The 22,678-nt window shown below is 54.9% G+C and overlaps 5 protein-coding genes across 6 annotated transcripts in view; 3 read left to right on the top strand and 2 right to left on the bottom strand.

The window, feature by feature from the left end:
• Positions 1–84: 84 nt before the first annotated feature.
• Positions 85–1,370, bottom strand: timm9 (translocase of inner mitochondrial membrane 9 homolog). 2 transcript variants are annotated; one of them, XM_080513459.1, is made up of 4 exons: positions 1,079–1,370; positions 905–952; positions 688–783; positions 85–340 (listed from the first exon to the last, which is right to left on the bottom strand). In XM_080513459.1, the coding sequence occupies exons 2-4, from the start codon at positions 941–943 to the stop codon at positions 206–208; spliced, it is 270 nt and encodes an 89-aa protein (XP_080369585.1). In that variant the 5' UTR covers positions 944–952; positions 1,079–1,370; the 3' UTR covers positions 85–205. The 2 variants fall into 2 exon arrangements, with proteins under 2 accessions (XP_080369585.1, XP_080369586.1); XM_080513460.1 differs by having other exon boundaries at positions 1,092–1,370.
• Positions 1,371–1,949: 579 nt separating this feature from the next.
• LOC308142855 (uncharacterized protein) lies at positions 1,950–15,072 on the top strand. Its single transcript, XM_080513450.1, has 9 exons — positions 1,950–2,377; positions 2,922–2,991; positions 3,316–3,535; positions 3,674–3,744; positions 3,814–3,859; positions 3,979–4,087; positions 4,533–4,644; positions 14,009–14,147; positions 14,741–15,072. Exons 1-9 carry the CDS (start codon positions 2,155–2,157, stop codon positions 14,846–14,848), a joined length of 1,098 nt encoding a protein of 365 aa, XP_080369576.1. The 5' UTR covers positions 1,950–2,154; the 3' UTR covers positions 14,849–15,072.
• irf2bpl (interferon regulatory factor 2 binding protein-like) lies at positions 7,312–9,880 on the bottom strand (the record flags this gene model as incomplete). The annotated part of the gene is made up of 1 exon (XM_080513443.1): positions 7,312–9,880. The coding sequence occupies exon 1, from the start codon at positions 9,349–9,351 to the stop codon at positions 7,312–7,314; it is 2,040 nt and encodes a 679-aa protein (XP_080369569.1). The 5' UTR covers positions 9,352–9,880.
• kiaa0586 (KIAA0586 ortholog) lies at positions 14,973–21,267 on the top strand (the record flags this gene model as incomplete). Its single annotated transcript, XM_080512561.1, has 18 exons — positions 14,973–15,274; positions 15,351–15,408; positions 16,348–16,512; positions 16,717–17,172; positions 17,278–17,418; positions 17,632–17,781; positions 17,915–18,099; positions 18,246–18,361; positions 18,979–19,169; positions 19,259–19,403; positions 19,481–19,637; positions 19,755–20,014; positions 20,124–20,176; positions 20,265–20,357; positions 20,434–20,563; positions 20,687–20,865; positions 20,961–20,982; positions 21,132–21,267. Coding segments are annotated over 18 exons (2,880 nt in total), but the record flags the coding sequence as incomplete, so codon positions are not given.
• A 946-nt stretch (positions 21,268–22,213) lies between these two features.
• Positions 22,214–22,678, top strand: part of dact1 (dishevelled-binding antagonist of beta-catenin 1) — an 8,620-nt gene continuing 8,155 nt past the window's right edge. Inside the window, exon 1 of the mRNA XM_080513441.1 lies at positions 22,214–22,678. This exon is cut by the window's right edge and continues 613 nt beyond it. The gene's annotated coding sequence lies outside the window, so the exon portion shown is untranslated.

Genomic DNA, 22,678 nt, shown 5'->3' with positions numbered 1-22,678 from the left:
TCGTAACATAAAATTTACTTTTTAACCCATCCTAACTAATTACCCGACTCAGGACAGTAACGCACAACAGTTATGGGGTTGATGTCAAATTAAGGTTTAATTCTAAACAACATAAAAAGTTACACAGACAAAAAGAAAAAAAAAAAACATTTTTGAGGAGGCGGGGCATGTGGAGTTTGAGTCCGTTTCCATGGTAACGACGGGCTCAGCGAGGCTGTCCCAGCAGGCCTGCTTTGGCCGCCAGCGCCTCGTTCTGCTGGATGTGATACTCCTGGAAACGCATGGAGATCCGCTGAGTCATCTTCAGGTACTTCTGCAGGCACGACTCGGAGCAAGTCCACTGGAAACAGACATGGAGAGACACTTTTCAGTCACTAATACTGATTACTAGCACATGTAGTACCACTTCATACCACCAGATGGTGTAGCGAGTCACCACCACTGCCCGCATTCAGTCTAATGGCATAAGATTGGGCTGCCATCTTGGATGAGGACCTTCTTGGCGACATCGACATGGAGATTTCTACTCAATATATCGCACGTAATTTACAAAACACCAGATTTGGATTGATGCAAATGATACAGAATCATTCTGGGTTTCTTTAAAACACTGATTTAATCCCGAATCGGAGAAGCGTGTCCTCATCCAACATGGTGGCCATGCAGGTGTCAACAGTTTGCATTTACCTCGTCCGGCTTCACTTCTCTGGTGGTGAAATCTTTGACGCAGTCCATGAAGCAGTTCTCCGTCACTTTGTTATACGTCCCCAGAAACTCTTTAAACTGGACACAAACGTGACGTACTCTGTAATGTATGACTGTATGACGACCACTGACTTATAAAGTATTGACTCTGACTCAGCATGTTTTTGTTTTGTTTTTTCTGCTGAGTCAGCGCGCTCACCTGCTTGATCTGGTCGGACTCGGACACCTGCAGCGCCATCTTCAGACACTGTGGAGAAGTGCACAGGGCAGCGTCACTTACCCACAGACTGCAAGCTAAATGCTAACTCGGGTGTAGGAGGAGGCGCATCGGGTCTATGTGATCTACGTCAACAAGGAGGACGATTTCACTCACGTGAATAATTTACCTCCGCTCAAACGGCGAGGACGATCCGTGCGGCGGACTGAAGGTCACGTGGCTCCACGGATTCAACCCCTCGAGATGTTCTGCGTCACTGCTTGTTTACATTCACGCGGCGGCTTCACCTGTCGACCCCGATCCCCCGAAAGCCGCGTGCACGTTGATAAAATGTATTTAACGTTTTAAAATCTGTGCGCGAGGCTCTCTGTTCACCCAGGGCAGCTGACGAAGAGGGTGTTGGGCAAAAAAAATCGTCCGGGTGGGTACAGTTGCCGGTTCAGTACAACGTTCCTCCCCCTCCGTCCTTTTGGTTTAGTTTGACAGCTGAGCACGGCCTCAACGCCCCCTAGCGGACTGGAGGTTAAACTGTCGTGATTCTCACGGTCGTGAAACAATAAGAGACGCGAAGTAATTCGGTTTGAAGCAGAAATTAAAAACTATCAATGATTATCGGTACTTCTCACTTTGCTCTGTGTCCTTTGATCGAGATTCACGATACTATTTTAAGGTTAGTCAGCTTTTAAAGCTGGTAGTCGAGCGATATTTTTTTTAATAAATGTTTTACTCTGACGTGTGAGAGGCGGAAGTGCGTGTTTGTTGTTGACAGCCACTGTCAGTGACGTATGTAAACTCCACCGTGCAGTCGGTGCTCCCGGCCGCGCGCTGACTTCCAAAAGTGTCACAATCTTAACATGAACAAATGTTATCATGTGTACATGCGGGAAAGTTTTACTAATTATTTTCCATGTATTCACGCGTGGAAAGTGGTTGATAAACTCTGTTAAAATCGATTTGTTCATCCAGCTTCACGATGTTTTGCCACTACCGGAAGTCAGCGCTCACTTGACCGGCTCGCGCTGCCCAGCCGCGCGCTCCCGTTGCCTGGTTTCAACATTTCGCTTTTCAGACATTTATAATGTCGTTTTCGTTTCCTGGCTTCATTTAAGACTTAAAACTTCACCAGCCTCTCTGCGCTCCCCCCGATATTAACACCCTGTCGGGTCTCGACAAGTTTCGAAGCCGTTAAATGTCGGCGCGGGAACTTTAAAAAGCAGTTAGCGGCTGTTAGCATGTTGTCTCCGGGGGAGGAGGAGCCCCGGTACCGGGACTCCTCCGGTCCGGACCGGCGCCCCGGAACCCCGGGAATCGACGACGTTTTAATCCGGTCCACCCGGGCCCGTCCCGCGGAGCGGAGACCGGGGCCGGGACGAGTCCAGAAGCCGGCGGAGCCTCCCCGAGGACACAAGCCGGGGAGCAGCGCTCCATCCCGGCCAGCGGCGGAGCAGAGCCCCGGTGAGAGCTCCGGAGGAAACACCGAGTTTATTACTCACGTCGTTTGTGTTTCCAGTTACAACTTTTATTGCTTAATAACGAGCGCAAACTGAGTGAAGTTATATTTACAATGAGCCGATTATTGAAATCGCAGGCAACTTTTTTTTTTTTTTTTTTAGGATAAATTCAAATCAACTGAAATAAAAGTGTTGACGATCTGATGAATTTAAGACAAAAATAAATACATAAACTACAGGTTGTATAGGTTTATCACAGGCAGCATTATAATCACATGTGAGCATTTATTTAGATTTTATTTTGTCAAGTCCACTTCCTGCTATATATTTCTGTCAGCATTCAGATTCCATTGACTATTTTATGTGTTTTTATTCATTTAAAGGCTGGATTTATTCTCGAAATCAGCTTTTATGTCTGATTGTTGTTTTGAACATCATCATTCAACAGCATCACAACCCAGTCAAGTGCAAGTCAGCTGTTTTTTTTTTTTTTTTTAATCTCATTTTAAAGTTTTTTAATCTAATTTAAACTCCTCTGATGTCACCAGGCGGAGAGGTGGTGACGACCAGCTTTTCTTGTGGACGTCGAGGCGCCGCGCTGGAGGCGCTGAAACGGCGGTGAGACACTGGAAGACGTGACGTTTTAGATGAAACGGCAGGAAAAAAACGTAAAGAGAGCAGGAGGGAAAATACCTGAGCTTAAATACACAGTTGAAAAAAGTTTGACAAAAAAATTACATTTCAAAAAGAGAAATTTTAACACAAATTTAAAAAAAAAATTCATCTTGAATTATAAAAGTGAAGAATTGTTTCCTCAAGTTTAATTTTACGTCCTTTCAAAAACATTATTATTGTTATAGTAGAGTTTTTTTTAAACCACATTTAGCTTTAGTTAACATAACTTTCATGTTCATCTATTATTTTCTTCTCTGCACGGCTCAGTTCCCACAGCGCCCCCCGCAGGGAGGAGGTCACGGTGCAGCTGTTGGATGTTCCTCCTCCCAGCCTCCAGCGGCCGGGCGGAGAGGCGGCGGGTGACCGGGAGGAGGCGGCGGGTGTCCGGGCGGAGGCGGAGCCCTACGCTCGTCTCCTCGGAGACGGCGCTAACGCAGCAGCGGTGGCTACGGCTGCAGTGGTCGCAGCGGCGGCGCCGATCATGAAGGTGAGCGTGAACAACACGGAAAAACGATGTTGGAAAATGATACAAAACGTGTGACGAGTTCAGACATTAAATCTACAAGATCTACAACCTGGAAATGAAACACTCGTGAAGATTGAATGTTACTTGTGTCGCGTTCAGGCTCAATCAGAAATGGAGGTTCGAATGTCTCAGCTGGTGGGAGACGTACAGAAACTAATGCAGAGAGACAGGTGTGTGACACACACACACACACACACACACACACACACATCTCAGTCACATTTCTGTCTTCTCATCAGGGGGCGGAGCCTGTGGCCGGAGACACAGAAGAGTCACCAGCTGCAGGTAAACACACACGCTTCACCATCATTGTGTGTGTGTGTGTGTGTGTGGGTGTGGGTGTGTGTGTGTGTGTGTGTGTGTGTGTGTGTGTGTCAGTGTTGATTTGCGGTTTTGCCAAACAGAGTCAGAATGTGGAATCAGTTTTCCCGACAAGCCACGCCCCCACAACCTCTGACCTCACAGCTGCAGTTCGTCCCACTCACCTGCGGGTCACACACCTGGACACAGCAGGTACACACACACACACACACACACACACACACACACACACACACACACACACACACACACACAATTTCCCTGCACCTCACATGTTTTGTGTTCTTACTTAAATGTGAACGAATGAGAAACAGTCGCCAAATGTCCACCAGGTGGCAGCAGAGACTCTCTGAGCTCTCCACATCTGTAGTTACCATGGCAACGTATTAGAGCAGTGTGTGTGTGTGTGTGGACAGTGCTGTCAGTCGCCCTGAATTGATCACTTGCCTGCCTCATGTCGATGCGACGCACAGAGATTACTGGATTACTGGATTACTAGATTACTCCCCCCCCCCCCCCCCCCCGGGCCCTGTTTAAAAAATATAAAATGATTGTTGGGAGCATGTTCACTTAACTCACATCAAAATGTGTGGAACCCCCCCCCCCACCCTATTTTTGTGTTTCTTCTCCTCTTCAGACATAAACATTGTCGCCGACCAGCCAAAGAGCTCCACAGCATCTGCCGCCATGGAAACCACCCAGGTCGCCATGGAGACGTGGGACCGGAGCCAATGGCAGCAGCAGACCAGGTGAGGGGGGGGGGGGGGCAGTAGGTTGAGTCTGGATGTCCATCCATGAAGACACTTCTCATTGGTCGACAGCGTGGGGGGGGGGGGGGGGGGGGGGGGGGGGGGCAGGGGCGACCAATCAGGAGACAGACGCAATTTATGTTGAATTTCATTTCACCTGTCAGGAACTTCAAGAGGAATTGTGACTGAAAGACTTTAAAAAAAACAACAATAATCCTGTTTTATCCTGCAGACGAGCTCCAAGACTATTGTAATAGTATAATAGTATTATAGAAATACAGCCTGTAGGAGTACTATAGTAACGCTGCAGTGGAAGTGGCTGAGAGCCCCCTTTTTTTTTTTTTCTTTTTTTTTTTTGCTGCATTGCAGATTTTGGTGTGTGTGACCCACTTTATGCTTTCGCCTCTAAGGAAATGTCTCCGTTCACATCGTCGTCATCAGCAGGTGGTGATGTCAGAGGACATCATGTATAATTAATAATAACAATAACAATAATAATAATAGCACGATGAAGCGCTGTGCTTCCTGTTGGCGTGACTTGCATGCGAGGGACTGACGACACGGAGGCCGAAGCTCAGACAGGAAGTGAAAAGCGTCACAGCGATGGACTTTATTGGGATCTGACTCGGCGCCAAAAGGCACGTTTACAGAGCGGCCGCCGTTCACCGCGTTTCCCCGACGACACAAAGACAGAAGAACCGCCACTGGAGGGGCCGAACTGAAGCTCCCGGCACATCGCAGTAAAAAATCTCCAAAAATAAAATTAAAAAAGTATCTCACGTCCATGTACAAACGCAAACTCATAAAAAAGTCGACGGTAGGAAATGAAGATCCGTATCAAAACGTGGAGGGTTAAAAGAAGGTTTGTACAGACGGAGCGTCACGGTTCACCAACACTGCAGAAGAGTTCTACGTTCTACCCACAGGAAAAACAAAAACAGAGACGGACCTCGCCGTCTCTACGCACCGACGGATAAATGTTCTCGATATACAAACTGTCAGTTGCTTCACACATCAGTTTATACGTTTCTACTCTTTACAGCGTCACTGGGTCTTTTTTTTTTGTTTTGTTTTTGTTTGTTTTTTTTCCCCCATTCAATATTTTACATTTAAAGAAAGGAAAACGGTCAGAACGTCGTTCCGTCGACGTCTGTGAAGCTGCTGAGGTTAGCGGTTACCATGGCAACCAGCAGCCAAACGGTAAAGTAGTGCCACGATAACCTCTTTAGGTTTAAAGTTTTTTTTTGTTTGTTTTTTTTCCTCCGTTGTGGTGGAAAAAGTCCATTTGTGGTGTTGGACACCCCCGATCTGGTCCGTCCTGCAGGTTCAATGTCCCACAGTGGAGGACAATTCCTCCAGACAAACGCCGGCTGGCAACCAAACTGCAGGCGAGAAGAAGAGACGATTGCAGACGGTCCCTCAGAGGGACGGACCACAGCAGACGGTCCCTCAGAGGGACGGACCACAAACAGACGGTCCCTCAGAGGGACGGACCACAAACAGACGGTCCCTCAGAGGGACGGACCACAGCAGACGGCCCCTCAGAGGGACGGACCACAAACAGACGGCCCCTCAGAGGGACGGACCACAGCAGACGGTCCCTCAGAGGGACGGACCACAAACAGACGGTCCCTCAGAGGGACGGACCACAGCAGACGGTCCCTCAGAGGGACGGACCACAGCAGACAGTCCCTCAGAGGGACGGACCACAGCAGACGGTCCCTCAGAGGGACGGACCACAGCAGACAGTCCCTCAGAGGGACGGACCACAAACAGACGGTCCCTCAGAGGGACGGACCACAAACACAAGGACGTGGAACTGAAGACTTGTTTTCCCATCAGGACGACGCTGCTTCCGCTGGAACTTCCACCTGAACCTCAGCCGGACCGACTGGCGCCGCTTCAACTGTGAATCACCTTCAGTCAACGTGGTGATAATCTGGTTCTTTGATTTCACGGCTGAATGGAGACTTTCCTCTGCTGCTTCGTCCTCAAACCTCAGAAGAAGCTCTGCTGGACCTTCAATTTACACTTTGTGCTGAAATCTGGATGTTTCCTTCCTGTTGGGTCGTTTAGGAGCTTCACTGAGGAGGATGATGATGATGATGATGATGAGGATGATGATGAGACGGCCACAGGTGGACACACTGAGGTTCAGAGGAATGTGTTTAATGTGACGCCTGATCAACTTAAAGCTCAACTTAACTTTGGAAGATCAAACTGTCTTCAGTTTAAACTGAATCAAGCTCTTTCTCAGTGGAGGACAGGGTGGAGGACGGAGTGGAGGACAGAGTTTAGGACAGGGGGAGTGGAGGACAGAGTTTAGGACAGAGTTTAGGACAGAGTGGAGGACAGGGTTTAGGACAGAGTGGGAGAGGAGGACAGTGTATAACAGAGTGAAGGACAGGGTGGAGGACAGAGAGGAGGACAGTGTATAACAGAGTGGAGGACAGGCTGGAGGACAGGGTGGAGGACAGGGTGGAGAACCTGCAGGACGTGTCTCCAGGTTGTGAATCAGCGTTGCAGCTCTGCAGTTTTAGTTCCTGTCCATGATAAACGTGACGTCCAACTTCCTCCTGTAGTTTCTGGTCCATCGGTGAAGCTTGAGGCTCAGCAGCAGACTGGGGGGGGGGCAGACAATGCCCCCCCCCCCCTTCCTCCTCCTCCTCAGGGGTCTCTCTCCTTCTTCACCTTCACGTCTCCGGCCAGGATGGTGGCGATCTCCCCCTGCATGAAGGCCCAGGGCACGTTGGAGCCCACCAGGGGGCACTTCTCCCCGCTGGGGCAGTACACCTCCCCGGACGCCCCCTGCGCCTTGATGCTCTCCCGGGAGCAGGGGAAGCAGAACTTGTGTCCGGGGACGGAGGGACACTGCACGAAGTGCGTGTCCTCCAGCCGCTCGTGGCAGATGGTGCAGCACAGCGGCCCGCTGTTGGCCATGGGCGAGTCGGGCACGCTCTGCGCGTGCACCTGGTCCATCCCCCCCGCGGACTGGGAGGGCGCGGGCGGCCCGAGGTCCCCGCTGCGGGAGGACAGGCGCCGCTGGCCGGACGCCGAGGCCGGGGACACCGGGCTGCTGCTGGTGTGTCTGGAGGACGAGGTGGTGGAGTGCACCGAGTCCCGGTCCTTGTTGGGCGAGTGCGCGTTCCCGAGCGTGTCCGCGACCGACATGAGCGCGGCCATCGGGGACTGTCCGTTCTGCGAGGGCGCGGCGGGCTCCGGGGGCGTGGCGCGTCCGGGTCCGAGGGGCGGCGGCGGCGGCGGGGGGCCGGCGAACGAGCCCGCGGCCATGGACAGCTTGAGGGCCTCCGCCTGGCTGCTGATCCACTGCTGCCGCTGCTGCTCCTCCGCCCGCACCTCCGCGGAGTCCGGCTCCGGGGAGGCTTTCCTCTTCCTCACCCCGCCGCGGGAGCCGCCGCTACCGCCCGCCGCCAGAGCCCGGCCGGGGAGCACCAGGGAGGTGGGCAGCAGCGGGAAGCTGCCGTCGGTGTGCGGCTGCGGCAGCATGTCGTCCCCCAGCCCGTCCTTGAAGAAGCGCAGCGCCTCGGGCAGCAGGTCGCCCAGCAGCCGCCAGTCCCCCGAGCCGTGCTTCTTCTCGTACTCCAGGTACTTGAAGCCGGAGGACAGGCCGCGGCCGAAGTCCTTCATGCAGTCCTGGTACATCTGCTTGGCCACCCCGGAGGCGCTGGAGAACACGTTCCCGGACCCGGTCGGGTACTCCACGAAGATCTTCAGCTCGTAGTCCAGACCCGGTTTGGACACCGCGTCGAAGGCGAACACCCGGCCCACCAGGCCGTGGTCCTTCTTGAAGCGCACGTCGAACGGCGTGCAGCCGGACAGGGCCACCAGGGTGTCCCGCACCGGCTTGGGCCTGCTGGTCCAGTCCTCCTGCCGGTTCCGGAGGCTCTCGCTCAGCTCGGCCAGGACCTCCGCGTTGCGCTGCTTCTCCTTCAGCTCCCGGTCCTGGTCCGTGCTGGACACCGACGCCGGCCGCTTCCCGCCCGGCTCGGGGAGCCCCGCCTGGCCGGACAGGGACGCCGCGGCGACCACCGCGGAGCCGTGCGGCGGCGGCGGCGGAGGGGGGGCGGCTCTGCCCGCCAGCCCGTGAGACCCGACCGTCTGCGGCAGCAGGTTCGGGGGCACGGCCATGGGCGCCGGGGCGGACACCAGCCCCGCGTGGCTCCGGCTCCGCGAGTTCGGGCTCTGGCGGTTCAGCTCCGGCGGCCCGTCGTCCGCCTTGAAGCCGTTGGGCGCCCCGAGCCCGTTGTGCAGCCTGCCGCCGCCGCCGTAGTCGAACCGAGCCCGGGCGTCCGTCCCCAGGGAGTAGCGGTCCAGCCCGGGCTGCTGGGGGGGCTTCCCCGGGGGGTCGGCTTGCTGGTGGTGGAGGTGGTGGTGGTTGAGCTGCCCCCCCGGCTCCTTACCGCCCAGGAGCACCGCCTGGCTCTTGGTCACGACGGGCTGCTGCTGCTGCGGCTGCGGGGCGGGCGGGGGTCCCCCGGCGGGGGTCCGGCCCTCCTGGAAGCTGTGCGCCCGCTTCAGGTGGCGCGTCGTCTCGATGACGAACTCGATCCGGTCCGCGCCCTCGTAGTTGACGCATCCGCGGCACACGGGCTCGGTGAAGTCCCAGATCATGGCCCAGGGCATGCGGGGCAGGTCGCACAGGTAGCAGGACTGCCTGCGGGACGGGGGGACCTGCGGGGAGGACATGATCCCGGGCTCCCGCCCTGCCTCCTCCCGGAGCGGCTGCGCGGAGACACGGGAGGACCGACTGCGGAGCCTCGTCTCGGGTTATTGTTCCTCCTCCTGCTCCTGATGCTCCTGATGCTGGAGCTCCGTGTGCTGCTGCAGAGACGGAGGAGGAGGAGGAAGAGGGGGGGAGGAGGGGGGGGGGGGTAGAGGAGGAGGTGGGGGCTGCGTTATTTCCCTGCATGCATCACTCCGACAGAGGCTGAGGAATTTTGATTGTAACCCCCCCCCACGAATACCATCTGGTAGAGTAAGTGACGTCACCATACCCCCTGTGACGCCACTTGTTGCCCTCCTTCCACCTGTGTCACTCCTCCTCTTCTTCCTCTTCCTCTTCCTCTTCCTCTTCCTCAGCCGCTGCAGCTGAAATCTGAAGGTTAAAATCTGTCAATAATAAACAGATCCAGTTCTGTACAGTCTCTCTCTGTTCTCCCCCTCCTCCTCCTCCCGCTCCTCCTCCTGCTCCTCTTCCTCCCGCTCCTCGTCTTCTTCCTCCCCCTCCTCCTCCTCCTCCTCCTGCTCCTCTTCCTCCCGCTCCTCCTCTTCCTCCTCCTCCTCCTCCTCCAACATCAGAACACATATTTCATGTTGCTTCAGCAGCAGAACCACATGTTTATAATAAACGACCTCCATGTTGTAAACAAGCAGTGTGTTGATGTTCGTCTCCCTCCTCTTCCTCACTTTGTCCTCGCTGGACGTCGTCTTCACGGCGAGTCCGTGTCTGTCCCTGCTCATACGTCAGGTGACGGTGCAGGTGGTCAGTCTCTCCAGGTGTAGTGGGGAATCGTGGGGTTTTGTGAAGCGAACAGGAATCTTGTCTTACTGGAGGAAAACCTCAATGACTCAGTTGGAGCGGCGCTGCAGAGACTCTGTTACCAGGCAGCTTTCCCCGTGTGTGTGTGTGTGTGTGTGTGTGTGTGTGTGTTTGTTTGTGTGTGCAAAAGAGAGAGAGAGAGTCTTGATCGCCCTGCTCTTTGTTCACACAACATGATCCTTTATCATCCAGTTGTAACGTTTTTTTTCTAAGTGTTTTTTTTACCTTCGTCTCTTCAGCTTCACCTGAAACAGAGGTCATGTTGTCCTCCGTCTGTGTCTCTCTCATCTGTCTGTCCCTCATCTGTCTGTCTCTCATCTGTCTGTCTCTCATCTGTCTGTCCCTCATCTGTCTGTCTCTCATCTGTCTGTCCCTCATCTGTCTGTCTCTCGTCTGTCTGTCTCTCATCTGTCTGTCCCTCATCTGTCTGTCTCTCATCTGTCTGTCCCTCATCTGTCTGTCTCTCGTCTGTCTGTCCCTCATCTGTCTGTCTCTCATCTGTCTGTCCCTCATCTGTCTGTCTCTCGTCTGTCTGTCTCTCATCTGTCTGTCTCTCGTCTGTCTGTCCCTCATCTGTCTGTCTCTCGTCTGTCTGTCTCTCGTCTGTCTGTCTCTCATCTGTCTGTCTCTCGTCTGTCTGTCTCTCATCTGTCTGTCCCTCATCTGTCTGTCTCTCGTCTGTCTGTCTCTCATCTGTCTGTCCCTCATCTGTCTGTCTCTCGTCTGTCTGTCTGTCTCTCATCTGTCTGTCCGTCATCTGTCTGTCCCTCATCTGTCTGTCTGTCTGTCTTCTCATCTGTCTGTCTTTCATTTGTCTCTCATCTGTCTGTCCCTCATCTGTCTGTCTCTAATCTGTCCTCATCTGTCTGTCTCTCATCTGTCTGTCCTCTCATCTGTCTGTCTTTCATTTGTCTCTCATCTGTCTGTCTCTCATCTGTCTGTCTCTCATCTGTCTGTCTTTCATTTGTCTCATCTGTCTGTCTCTCATCTGTCTCTCGTCTGTCTGTCTCTCATCTGTCTGTCCCTCATCTGTCTGTATCTCGTCTGTCTGTCTCTCATCTGTCTGTCCCTCATCTGTCTGTCCCTCATCTGTCTGTCTGTCTCTCATCTGTCTGTCTTTCATTTGTCTCTCATCTGTCTGTCCCTCATCTGTCTGTCTCTAATCTGTCCCTCATCTGTCTGTCTCTCATCTGTCTGTCTCTCATCTGTCTGTCTTTCATTTGTCTCTCATCTGTCTGTCTTTCATTTGTCTCTCATCTGTCTGTCTCTCATCTGTCTGTCTCTCATCTGTCTGTCTCTCATTTGTCTCTCATCTGTCTGTCCCTCATCTGTCTGTCTCTAATCTGTCCCTCATCTGTCTGTCTCTCATCTGTCTGTCTCTCATCTGTCTGTCTCTCATCTGTCTGTCTCTCATCTGTCTGTCCCTCGTCTGTCTGTCCCTCATCTGTCTGTCTCTCATCTGTCTGTCCCTCATCTGTCTGTCTCTCATCTGTCTGTCCCTCATCTGTCTGTCCCTCATCTGTCTGTCTCTCATCCTGAACACAGTTAATTCTCCGTTCAGAGGCGACAGTCCATCATTTCCACTGAAACAGAAACTGGAAAACAACCAGTGACGTTTCACTGGAATCACTGGAATCACTGGATCGTCACAACGCTCCAGTTCAGTTTGGATGAAACCAGAGCAAATGTGTGAACGTGAAAAGCAGATGCAGGTTGGAGAAAATGTTTGTGAAACAGGCTGGTGATGTTAAAAAAAAAAAAAAAAAAAGGGGGTCATTTCAGTGATGATCTTAAAAAAAAAAAAAAAAAAAGGGGGTCATTTCAGTGATGAATCCTGTTGGAGACATTGATCCGTCTCGCTCCTCGGTGACGCCGCCATGCAGACGAGCTCCACCTTCAGCAGGAGCATTTTGGGGTTTGTGTGTTTCTCAAGGACACGAGAGCCACAGCCCCCCCACCCCCCACCCCCCCCCCGGAACCACCACGTTCCTTCAGTGGGAACCCTGGTGTCCTTCTACTGAATTAATGAGGCGACCAGGAGAGCGAGCCCCCCCCCCCCCCCCCCCCCCCCATCAGGAGGGAGGCGACGGAGAGTCGGTACGTCGCAGAAGCGACTGCTCGGCTGCAGCCTCCCTCTCGTTCATTCATCTCTCTCTCTCTCTCTCTCTCCCCCTCCCTCCCTCCGAGTAACAACTGCAGTCTCTCCCCCACACCGTCGCCGGGGTGCGATGCTGCGGTTGCCATGGTAACCAGCCATCCTCGGGTGCTGAAACCGGGCCCCGTGCTCGGGGGAACGTGCCGAAAGAGACAAAGAGGCGCCGAGGAAACCGGCGGCGGCGCGGTCCGATCAGATCGATGAAGTACATTTCAATTGAAGTTTGAGCGCACGCACGCACACACACACACACACACACACACACACACACACACACACACACACTTCGTATCATGGCACCGACTCCCATTTATAGACGATGATGTCAGCACATTCTTTCTCCCAGCATCTCTGGCTCCCACCCCCCCCCCCCTCCGCCGCTGCAGCATCGACTCGTATGTCCCCCCCCCCTCCCCTCCGCCATAGCAGCATCGACTCGCCCCCCCCCCCCCCCCCCTTTTGTCTCGTCTGACTGGCGCTGAAGCTTCACGCCTCATCTGAGGCTTTGGGACACGGAGCCTCTTGTATTGTGACGGTTTGGGTCCAGGTCTGACTCATGTCGGCCCACATGCCCCCCCTTCCCCCCCCCCCCGAGGCCTCCTGCCGCCCCGGCGCCCCTCCCGAGCCGCCCGGTGCCGCAGGAGGCCCAGGTGATCGAAACGGCGGCGAGGAGGCGAAACGCGCCGCATTGACATTCATCCGCCGTCGCTCCTCCGCCTCCGTCTGTCATCGTCACATGAGAAGGTCCCCCCACCCCCCCCCCCCCCACCCCCCTCGCTGAATGAACGCCTCTCTTCTCTTATCAGCATCCCTCCTCCCCGTCACCATGGGAAACTGCTGAGGTGTTGCCTAGCAACGGGCTGCAGCAGCTGTGACGGACGCACACACACACACACGCGGGGAAATAAACAGACGTCGATACGCACGGCTTTTTCCTCCAGATACTCCAGTGTGTGTGTGTGTGTGTGTGTGTGTGTGTGTGTGTGTGTGTGTGTGTGTGTGTTGTGAGTACTCAGCCTTTTTTTTTTTTTTTCCCCAGTCTTTGTTATGTGAACTGTATTTTGCACCGTATTTAAACATCGACGTTTCCTCACAAATTCCGTTTTCCCGTCAATTCCCGACATTCTTATTGTGACGTTAAGCTTCAGAACGTCACAGTATAAATGTTAGCGATGACGGGAAAATGTAGTTTGTCAGGCGTCGTTCTGTGCGTCGACGCAGTACGATACTAGAGGGTCTGATGTTAGAACGTCAGCAGAGGAAGAGAATCTGTCTGGACGGTACGGACACTTTACTTTCCTCAGTTCCAACATGTATAAAATACAAATTAAAGAAATATCTAACGTACCAGTCGGAGCAAAATTCACTGTCGTCTGCCAAACCGAAACAGCGTTTTTTTTGTTTTTTTTTTCTCAGTCACCACGGCAACCACTGAGTGATTAATGTAAAGTAAATTCTTAACTCATAAATGTTTTTGTTACCATGACAACCGAGCGCCTGGCGGGTGTAACGTGGAAGGTGTGTGTTTGGGGAAACTGAACGTCGTTCCTGCTCTCGTCTGGAGAAAAGACTTGTTTAGTCACTTCTTCTTTCTTCCATCCTCTGCTTTTATTTAGATGTTTTTTTTTCCTTTCTGTTTCTCCTGACAGAGACGACCGGCGTCTCCGACGTCCTCGGGACGAGTCGCCAGGCTCTCCGACCAATCACAGCAAGGAGGCGGCCAGCAGAGCCAATCAGGTGCTGAGAGAGATCAGAGGGTTGAGGGCCGAGATGAAGACACTGAGAAAGGTGAGGAGAGGCCACCACACACACACACACATACACATGCACACGCACACACACACACACACACATGCACACATACACACACGCATACACTCATACACATGCACACACACGCGCACCCATAAACGCATACGCACGCACACACAGACACACACACACACACACGCAAACACACACCCACATACACACACGCATACACACACACACACACGCACACACACACACGCACACATACACTCATACACACGCACACATGCACTCATACACACACACATACACACACACGCACTCATACACGTACACACATACACACACACACGCACACATACAGGTACACACACGCACACATACACTCATACACGCACACACACATATACACATGCACACGTACACGCACACACACACTCATACACACACACACACACGCACACATACACATACATGCACACACACACATACACATGCACACATACACACACACACGCACACATACACACACACACATACACGCACACACATACACACACACGCACACACATACACACACACACACACACGCACACATACACACACACACTAAATCTCTCGTCCTGCAGCCAGAAGACGTTCTGAAAACCAGCAGAACATCCCCGGACCCCCCTCAGTCCAGAGCCAGCAGAACCTGGTCCAGCTGCAACAGAGCCAACGAGACCAGGTCCCCATGAACTGGGTTCAACAGGACCAGGTCCAACCAAACAAGGGCCAACAAGACCAGGTCCAACAGAACCAGGTCCAACAAGACCAGGTCCAAACTAACCGGGTTCAAACGAGCCAAATTCAACCAGACCATATCCAGCAGAACCAGGTCCAACCAGAGCAGGTGCAACAGAGCCAGGTCCCACCAGACCCAGTCGAGCGAAGCCAGTACTGGTCCCATCTGAACCGACCTCAGACCCAGACCTCCAGGCGGTCCCGGGGCGTGGGGGGTCCACAGGAGGCCCGGGGCCCCGTCCCCCGCTGGAGGCGGCGGCTGGAGTCCTCCATCAGGTCCGCAGGCAGAAGAAAGTCCTGGATGAGAACCTGAGGGCGGTGCTGAGGGCGGCGGAGGCGGAGGGGCTGTACGCCCAGCTGGAGGCCTTGAGCTCCACCAGGTAGGAGGAGCAGAGACCTTCATTAGCTCTGCAGCAGCCCACCAACTGCTCTGTGCCCCCCCCCCCCCCCCTGCAGGGACTGGACCCAGCAGGCCCGGATCAGGAGGACCGTCGATGCCTGGATCAGCCTGCAGGTGAGGCTCCTGGTTCAGCCGGTGGAAGCTGCAGTGAGGCTCTGCTGCCCTCTGCTGGTCGGTCACTGCAACGGCCGCTGGGCCTTTCTTTTTCTTTTCTTTTTCTTTTTCTTTTTCTTTTCTTTTTCCTGTCATCGAGTTTCTGCTTTGTTGTTTTTTCTCATCCTTACTGCTGTTTATGTTGTGATTATTTCTTTTTTCTGTGCTACCTTGTGTGTTTGGACGCAGTAAATCCCTCCTTCATCGCCCTGAAGCTTCATTTTGACTGAAACGTCTGGTTATAAGATCATAAACATAAAAACTCTCCTCCTCCTGCTCCTCTTCCTCCTCCTCCTGCTCCTCCTCTTCCTCCTACTCCTGCTCCTCTTCCTCCTCCTCCTCCTCCTGCTCCCCCTCCTCACCCCTCCTCCTCTTCTTCCTCCTCCTCCTCCTGCTCCTTTTCCTCTTCCTGCTCCTCCTCCTCCTCCTGCTCCTTTTCCTCTTCCTACTCCTCCTATTTCTCCTCCTCCTGCTCCTCCCCCGCTCCTCCTCTTTCTCCTCTTCCTCCTCTTCCTCCTCCTGCTCCTCTTCCTCCTCCTCCCCGCTCCTCCGCCTGCTCCTCCTCTTCCTCCTACTCCTCCTCCTCCTCTTCCTCCTACTCCTGCTCCTTTTCCTCCTCTTTCTCCTCCTCTTTCTCCTCCTCCTGCTCCTCCTCCTCCTCTTTCTCCTCCTCCTGCTCCTCCTCCTCCTCCCCACTCCTCCTGCTCCTCCTCTTTCTCCTCTTCCTCCTCCTGCTCCTCTTCCTGCTCCTCCTCCCCGCTCCTCCTCTTCCTCCCCACTCCTCCTGCTCCTACTCTTCCTCCTACTCCTCCTCTTCCTCCTACTCCTGCTCCTCTTCCTCCTGTTCCTCTTCCTCCTACTCCTCCTCCTCCTGCTCCTCCTCCTGCTCCTCCTCCTCAGCCTCCTGAGGTGTCCACAGAGAACGCCGCTGACGACAGAGCTGCTGGCGCCACTGTGACATCACAGCGGCGAGCTCCCCGGAGCTCCGCCCCCTCCAGGAGGGGCCGGCCGACGAGCGCGTCCAAACAAGCAGGGACCAGAGTCGGGGGACAGACGGGACAGACGGTCGGTTGCCACTGACGACGGAGGTCATGCTGCGTCTCAATGGTGTTTCTAATCGGTGTGTGTGTGTGTGTGTGTGTGTGTGTGTGTGTGTGTGTGTGTGTGTGTGTGTGTGTGTGTGTGTGTGTGTGTGTGTGTGTGTGTGTGTGTGTGTGTGTGTGTGTGTGTGTGTGTGTGTGTGTGTGTGTGTGTGTGTGTGTTCCTCAGGACGCGGCGCCTCAGAGGCGGAGGACGCCAGACAGGCAGCTGGAGGCGGAGGTGTACCTGACCCGGCTGTACGGCAGGCCGCCGTACGAAAGCTCGCCAGCGTCGCCGCTCAACAGGAAGCCCCGCCCCCAACCCCGCCCCCGCCCGGTGACGAGCGGCGCCGGAGGTCAGGTTGAGCCGCTCGGACGCCACGGCGCCGTCGGGGGGGGGGGGGGGGGGGGGGTCGGCGCTCCTCACGTCTCCCCGTTTCCTCTCAGGTGTGAAGCTGAAGTCCTGCGGGACCCAGACCAGGCGGAGTCCCGCCGTAGCTCCGCCCCCCTCATGGATTCCACCCGCCGCCTTCGGCCCGCCCTTCACCTCGTCACCTGTGGGACCCCTCCTCTACCGCCCCCCCCCCGCCGCCCTCAGGTGACCCCGCTGACTGCCAACACCCCGTCTACAAGGCAGTGGCACTGGGTCAGTGAACCTCTCACTCACACACACACACACACACACACACACACACACACACACACACACACACACACGGTAAGATAAAAACAAGTGTGAGCGTCCCTGCAGGTCCTCCCAGGGTGGGCTGCTCCAGGCGATGGCGTCCTCCAGCTGAGGTGGCCCCGCCCACCACTCCTCCAGGTGAATTGGCCCCGCCCACCGCTCCTTCACCTGTCGACGTGGTTGCCGTGGACGACGGAGCAGCAGAGTGTCAGGTGAGTCCTCCTGACGAGTCGTCGTGTTGCAGCTGCCGGCAGGTGATCACATTCACCTGGTGATGATGATGATGGTGATGATGATGATGAAGATGATGCCTCCGCCCTGCATTGGGGCTGTTACCATAGTAACAGCGATTAATGCCATAACCATGGCGACCGAAGTCAAACCCCTGGGTGTGACCGTGAAACATTCTGTTACCGGCAGCGGGACACCAATGAGGCTCCGCCCCCTCCTGTGACATCACGCACTGTGAACATCATGGAGACGAGGAGCGAGGAAGACGAGGAGGATGAGGAGGACAAGGAGAACGTCTTTCCCGGAACTGACTTCCTGTTGGTCGCTGACATCGTACAGGTAACCTACTCCTCCTGCTGCTCCTGCTGCTCCTGCTCCTCCTCCTCCTGCTGCTCCTCCTCCTGCTCCTCCTCCTGCTCCTCCTCCTGCTACCACTGTTCCTGACCCCTGACGGTGACACTGCCCCCTGCAGGAGGAGGACAGTGTGGCGGGTGAGGAGGCGATGGAGGTGGATGGAGGTCCGTCCACTCCTCCGGTGCAGTACCAGGGTCCGGTCTTCCCGCCACAGGCCCCCCCCGCCCGGACCCCCCAGGACCAGGACCTCCTCCCGGCCTTCGACGTGCAGAGAGACGCTCTGGAGCAGCGGCTGGTGGAGTGGTGAGGAAACGCTGACTCAGCTCTTTCTGGATAAAAGTCCATAAAGTCTACACATTGTGATTGTGTGTGTGTGTGTGTGTGTGTGTGTGTGTGTGTGTGTGTGTGTGTGTGTGTGTGTGTGTGTGTGTGTGTGTGTGTGTGTTCAGGGTGGAGCAGCAGGTGATGTCCCGGCTGATCTTAGACCTGACCCCCCCGCCGCTCCGAGACCCGACAGAAAACCTCACTGAGGAGTCAGAGGAGGAGCCGAGCAGAGACTCTGATGGTGAGCTGCCTTCACACTCTGACTCCTCCTCCTCCTCCCTCTGACTCCTCTCCCTCCCTTCTGACTCCTCCCCTTCCCTCCTGACTCCCCCTCCCTCCTGACCCCTCCACCTCCTCCCCCTCCTTCCTGACTCCTCCTCCTCCTCCTGACTCCTCCTCCCCCTCCCTCTGACTCCTCCTGACTCCTCCTCCTCCTCCCTGACTCCTCCTCCCCCTCCCTCTGACTCCTCCTCCCTCCTGACTCCTCGACCTGACTTCCCCTCCTTCTGACTTCTCCTCCCTCCTGACTCCTCCCCCTCCCTCTGACTCCTTCTCCCTCTTGACTCCTCCTCCTCCTCCATGACTCCTCTCTCCTGACTCCTCCCCCTCCCTCTGACTCCTTCTCCCTCTTGACTCCTCCTCCTCCGTTACTCCTCCCTCCTGACTCCTCCCGACTCCTGCTCCTGCTGCTCCTCTTCCTCCTCCTGACTCCTCCTCCTCCTGACTCCTCCCCCTCCCTTCTGACTCCTCCCCTTCCCTCCTGACTCCCCCTCCCTCCTGACCCCTCCACCTCCTTCTGACTCCTCCTCCCCCTCCTTCCTGACTCCTCCTCCTCCTCCTGACTCCTCCCCCTCTCAGCGGAGGCAGCAGGAGTCTCAGGCCTGCAGCGGTTTCAGGACGTGAACTCGGAGACGGTCCGGCGGACCGTGATCGAGGTTCTCACCGAAATCGTGGCGAGTATGTTGGGTGAGAGGGAGGAACCATCACTGAGCCCAGGACCAGGACCAGGACCGGGACCGGACCCAGAGAAACCAAGCACACCAGAGCAGGTCCAGAAGTGCTCCTCCTCAGTGTCTGCGCCTCCTCCTCCTCTCCTGCTCCTCCTCCTCACAACTCACGTCTCCTGCTTCACTCTCAGGAAAAAGTGCTTCTCACACCGGCACTAACCCCGCCTCCCAGCCCGGCCCCGCCCACCAGCGATGGGGCCACGCCCATCGCCACGCCCCCTCCATCTGACCCAGCCTCCCCGCTGCTTGAGGAGCCGGCCCGGCCAGCCACTCCAGGTATCAGTAATCAGATTACAGCGGTGGCGTGACGTGAGGCTTCAGGTGACGACGTGCATTTTGACCTGTGACCTCAGAGCCTGTGGCCACGCCCACTCCCAGCCCAGAGCCCGCCCCCTCAGCAAGAAATCCCAGGACTCACCAAGCCCCGCCCACTGCCCACTGGCCAGATGTTGAGCCGCCACTGGACGAGGACGAACCGGAAGAAGACCTGAACACACACCAGCAAACACTGTATGACACACACACACACACACACACACACACACACACACACACACACACACACACACACACACACACACACACACAGAGTTTAAAATGTATGTGTGTGTGTGTGTCGTCCTGCAGACTGATGTCAGTTGCAGAGGAGGAGCCTCCTCTATCCTCCCCTCTACCCCCCTCCCCCGCTCCCCCCCCCGAAGCGGCACCAGCACCACCCAGCACCTCCTCAGAAGAGTCCAGCTCCTCCTCCTCCTCCTGCTGCGCCTCCTCCTCCTCCTTCTCCTCCTCCTCCTGCACAGCAGTGACTGCAGGAACTGAAGCGGCTCTGAGGCACATCTCAGAGGGGGAGGTGCTGACCAGTGTCAGCCAGCAGGCGGCCATGACAGGTGACATCATCATCATCATCATCAAAGTCCCTGAAAGGAACGAAGACAGGAAGTCCTTCAGTCAGGGACTTCCTGTCCTCTCGGTCTGACGTGTCTCTCTGTGTCTCAGAGGCCGAGGCCGCCTGCTGCTTCTCCGGCTCCCTGCAGGAGTGTCAGGACATGGTGAGAGGTCGCCGGTTCCATTCCCGCCGTGCCGGAAGTGTCAGCGGTCAGTCTGGGAGGTTGACGGTTTGTTCTCCGCTTCCCGCAGGACTTTGACCCCCCCAGCGAGGGACAGGTCAAAGGTCAGGCCGTCTCTCTGAGCCTGCTGACGAGGAGCAGAGGGGAGCGCCCCCAACCCGAGGTTTGTCTGGCTCGTCCATCGCTCGCCTGTTTGTTTGTTTGTCGCACGTCTGACGTGACGTGACCTCTGACCTCAGGGCTCGTGGGGGGGCGAGGAGCAGGGCGAGGAGCAGGGGGAGGAGCAGGGCGAGGTGAGGGACGACGGCACGGTGAAACCCGGCGGCGCGCCGGGTCTGATGTCACCGGGTCAGATCAGCCAAGCTGCAGGTCTCTCACACACACACACACACACACACACACACACACACACACACACACACACACACACACACACACACACGACCTTTCTGTTTCCTTATGACATCACCATGACATCACCGCCTCCTCCAGACGTGTCGGAGCCGAGCACAGAGGGAAGCAGTCACATCCTCACAGGCGACATCGCCGCCGAGCTGATGGGCACCTTGACCTCTGACCTCCTCACAGACCGCTCCCCGTCTCCTCCTCCTCTTCATCCTCCTCTTCATCCTCCTCATCCTCAGCTGGGAGGGGCTAACACAGCAGCACAGGTGAGACACACACACACACACACAAAAACCAGAGTCGAAGGCTACTGAAGGGTTGTTGACATTTTTTTTCTTTGTCCACCTGTTTTTGTTGTCAGGTGGTTCTAGACTCACACACAGGTAAGACCCCCCCCCCCCCCCAACACCCCCAACGCCCCCCAGGGTCAGTGGGTCAGGAGGACGGGTTCATTCAAAGAAGTAACTTCACCTCGTTTAAAGAAAAATAAATTCAGCCGTCCACCTGCTGATCCAGTTGTTTGTCCCTGCAGCTGCACAGCAGGAGGCGCCGGAGGAGGAGGAGGAAGGAGGCACGCCAGCATCCCACTCCTCCGACGATGTTTTCTGACCGTTACCACGGCAACGCTTCCCGTTCAAGGTTTAGCGCTGTGACCGTTCCCAGTTCTAGTTTTCAGCAAATTAATAAAATGTTTTCTATTTTATGTAAAACTTGATCCCCTTGTTTCTGTTAGATTACTTAAACACACACACGTGCACGCACACACACACACACACACACACACACACACACACACATGAAAGGAACTGTAGGAAAATCAAAATCCATCCTGACTAAAGCTTCAGCTCTGAAACACAAAGAAACAAAGAGAAGATGTTCTTTAGTTTGGTCCCCACAAGTATGGTAAGATCTACTGATTCCACTCAGTGGGGCTCTCACACACACACACACACACACACTGTGCTCAGTGATGCAAGAACTGTGTGTGTTTTACTGTCTGAGTCAACAAGGGAAGGATAATCAGGAAGTGGGATTAGAGGAGCAGCAGCAGAGACAGCGAGACTCCACACACACACACACACACACACACACACACACACACACGTTGAGAGGCCTCAGGGTAAATTCTCTGTGAGAAAGCTGCACTTTTTTTTTTTTTTTTTTTTTAGATCACAATAATAGCTCAGATATAAACCCCTGACCTCCACAATAAAAGCTCCAGGGGCTGGACGGATCCAAGAATCACTAAACGGTAAAACAGACGCCTGACGGAGAATCAACATGGAGCTGTGTGTGTGTGTGTGTGTGCCTGTGTGTGTGTGTGGGCCTGTGTGTGTGTGTGTGTGAGATTTAAACTAATGATGCTGCAGCCTGAGGTCATGAGAGAGAAAACTGAACACGGGCAGAAAACAACATTCTCTTTGTTGCAACACATAATCTTGTCCTTTTTTTCTTTGTTTTCATGTATTTTGTTGTGTATTTTTGTTTTGTTGTGAGTTGTACACAGGACACGTTGACAGAGACTCACAATAAAATGTTTTATTCTCAGTCGCCTCATGTCCTCATCAGGCTCTTCAGTGGCAGTGGGTCAGCAGCAGGGGGCGCTGTGCTCTCAGCCACGCCCTCATTAGCATATTAATTGCTCCGCCTCATTAGCATATTAATGAGTGTCCTCGTTACGCAGATGTTCCACCAGCTCAGACCGAAGCGACCCAGAAAGGGAACAAAGGTTCAGAGCGGAACAATAACGACATTCAGGTTTGTTTGTTTCACTGCCATTCTGCGTTTTTCAAAAATAAAGTGTAAAAATAATACTAAAAATTGAGTCCTTATTAAAATAAGACCGTCTGTCTTTCTTTCTTTCATCTGAGGAAATCCAACCTGCAGACCAGCGGCATCAAAACTCCACACGGCAGGGACTTTTACTTCGGGGGCTGCGTGTTGACGTCACAGTGGGCGTTTTCCCTGCGCGGGAGTGGGCGTGCCTCGGCGGAGTGGGCGGAGCTTGTAGGGGGGTCTCTCCCTCTGGTGGGATGCGGTCAGTGCGGTCGGAGCTTCAGGAGAAGCGGCAGCTGCTCG

This window comes from Blennius ocellaris (assembly GCF_963422515.1).
Source record: "Blennius ocellaris genome assembly, chromosome: 17".
NCBI lineage: Eukaryota > Metazoa > Chordata > Actinopteri > Blenniiformes > Blenniidae > Blennius > Blennius ocellaris.
Note: the sequence above shows the minus strand (reverse complement) of the source record. Positions and strands in the feature narration are given on the sequence as shown.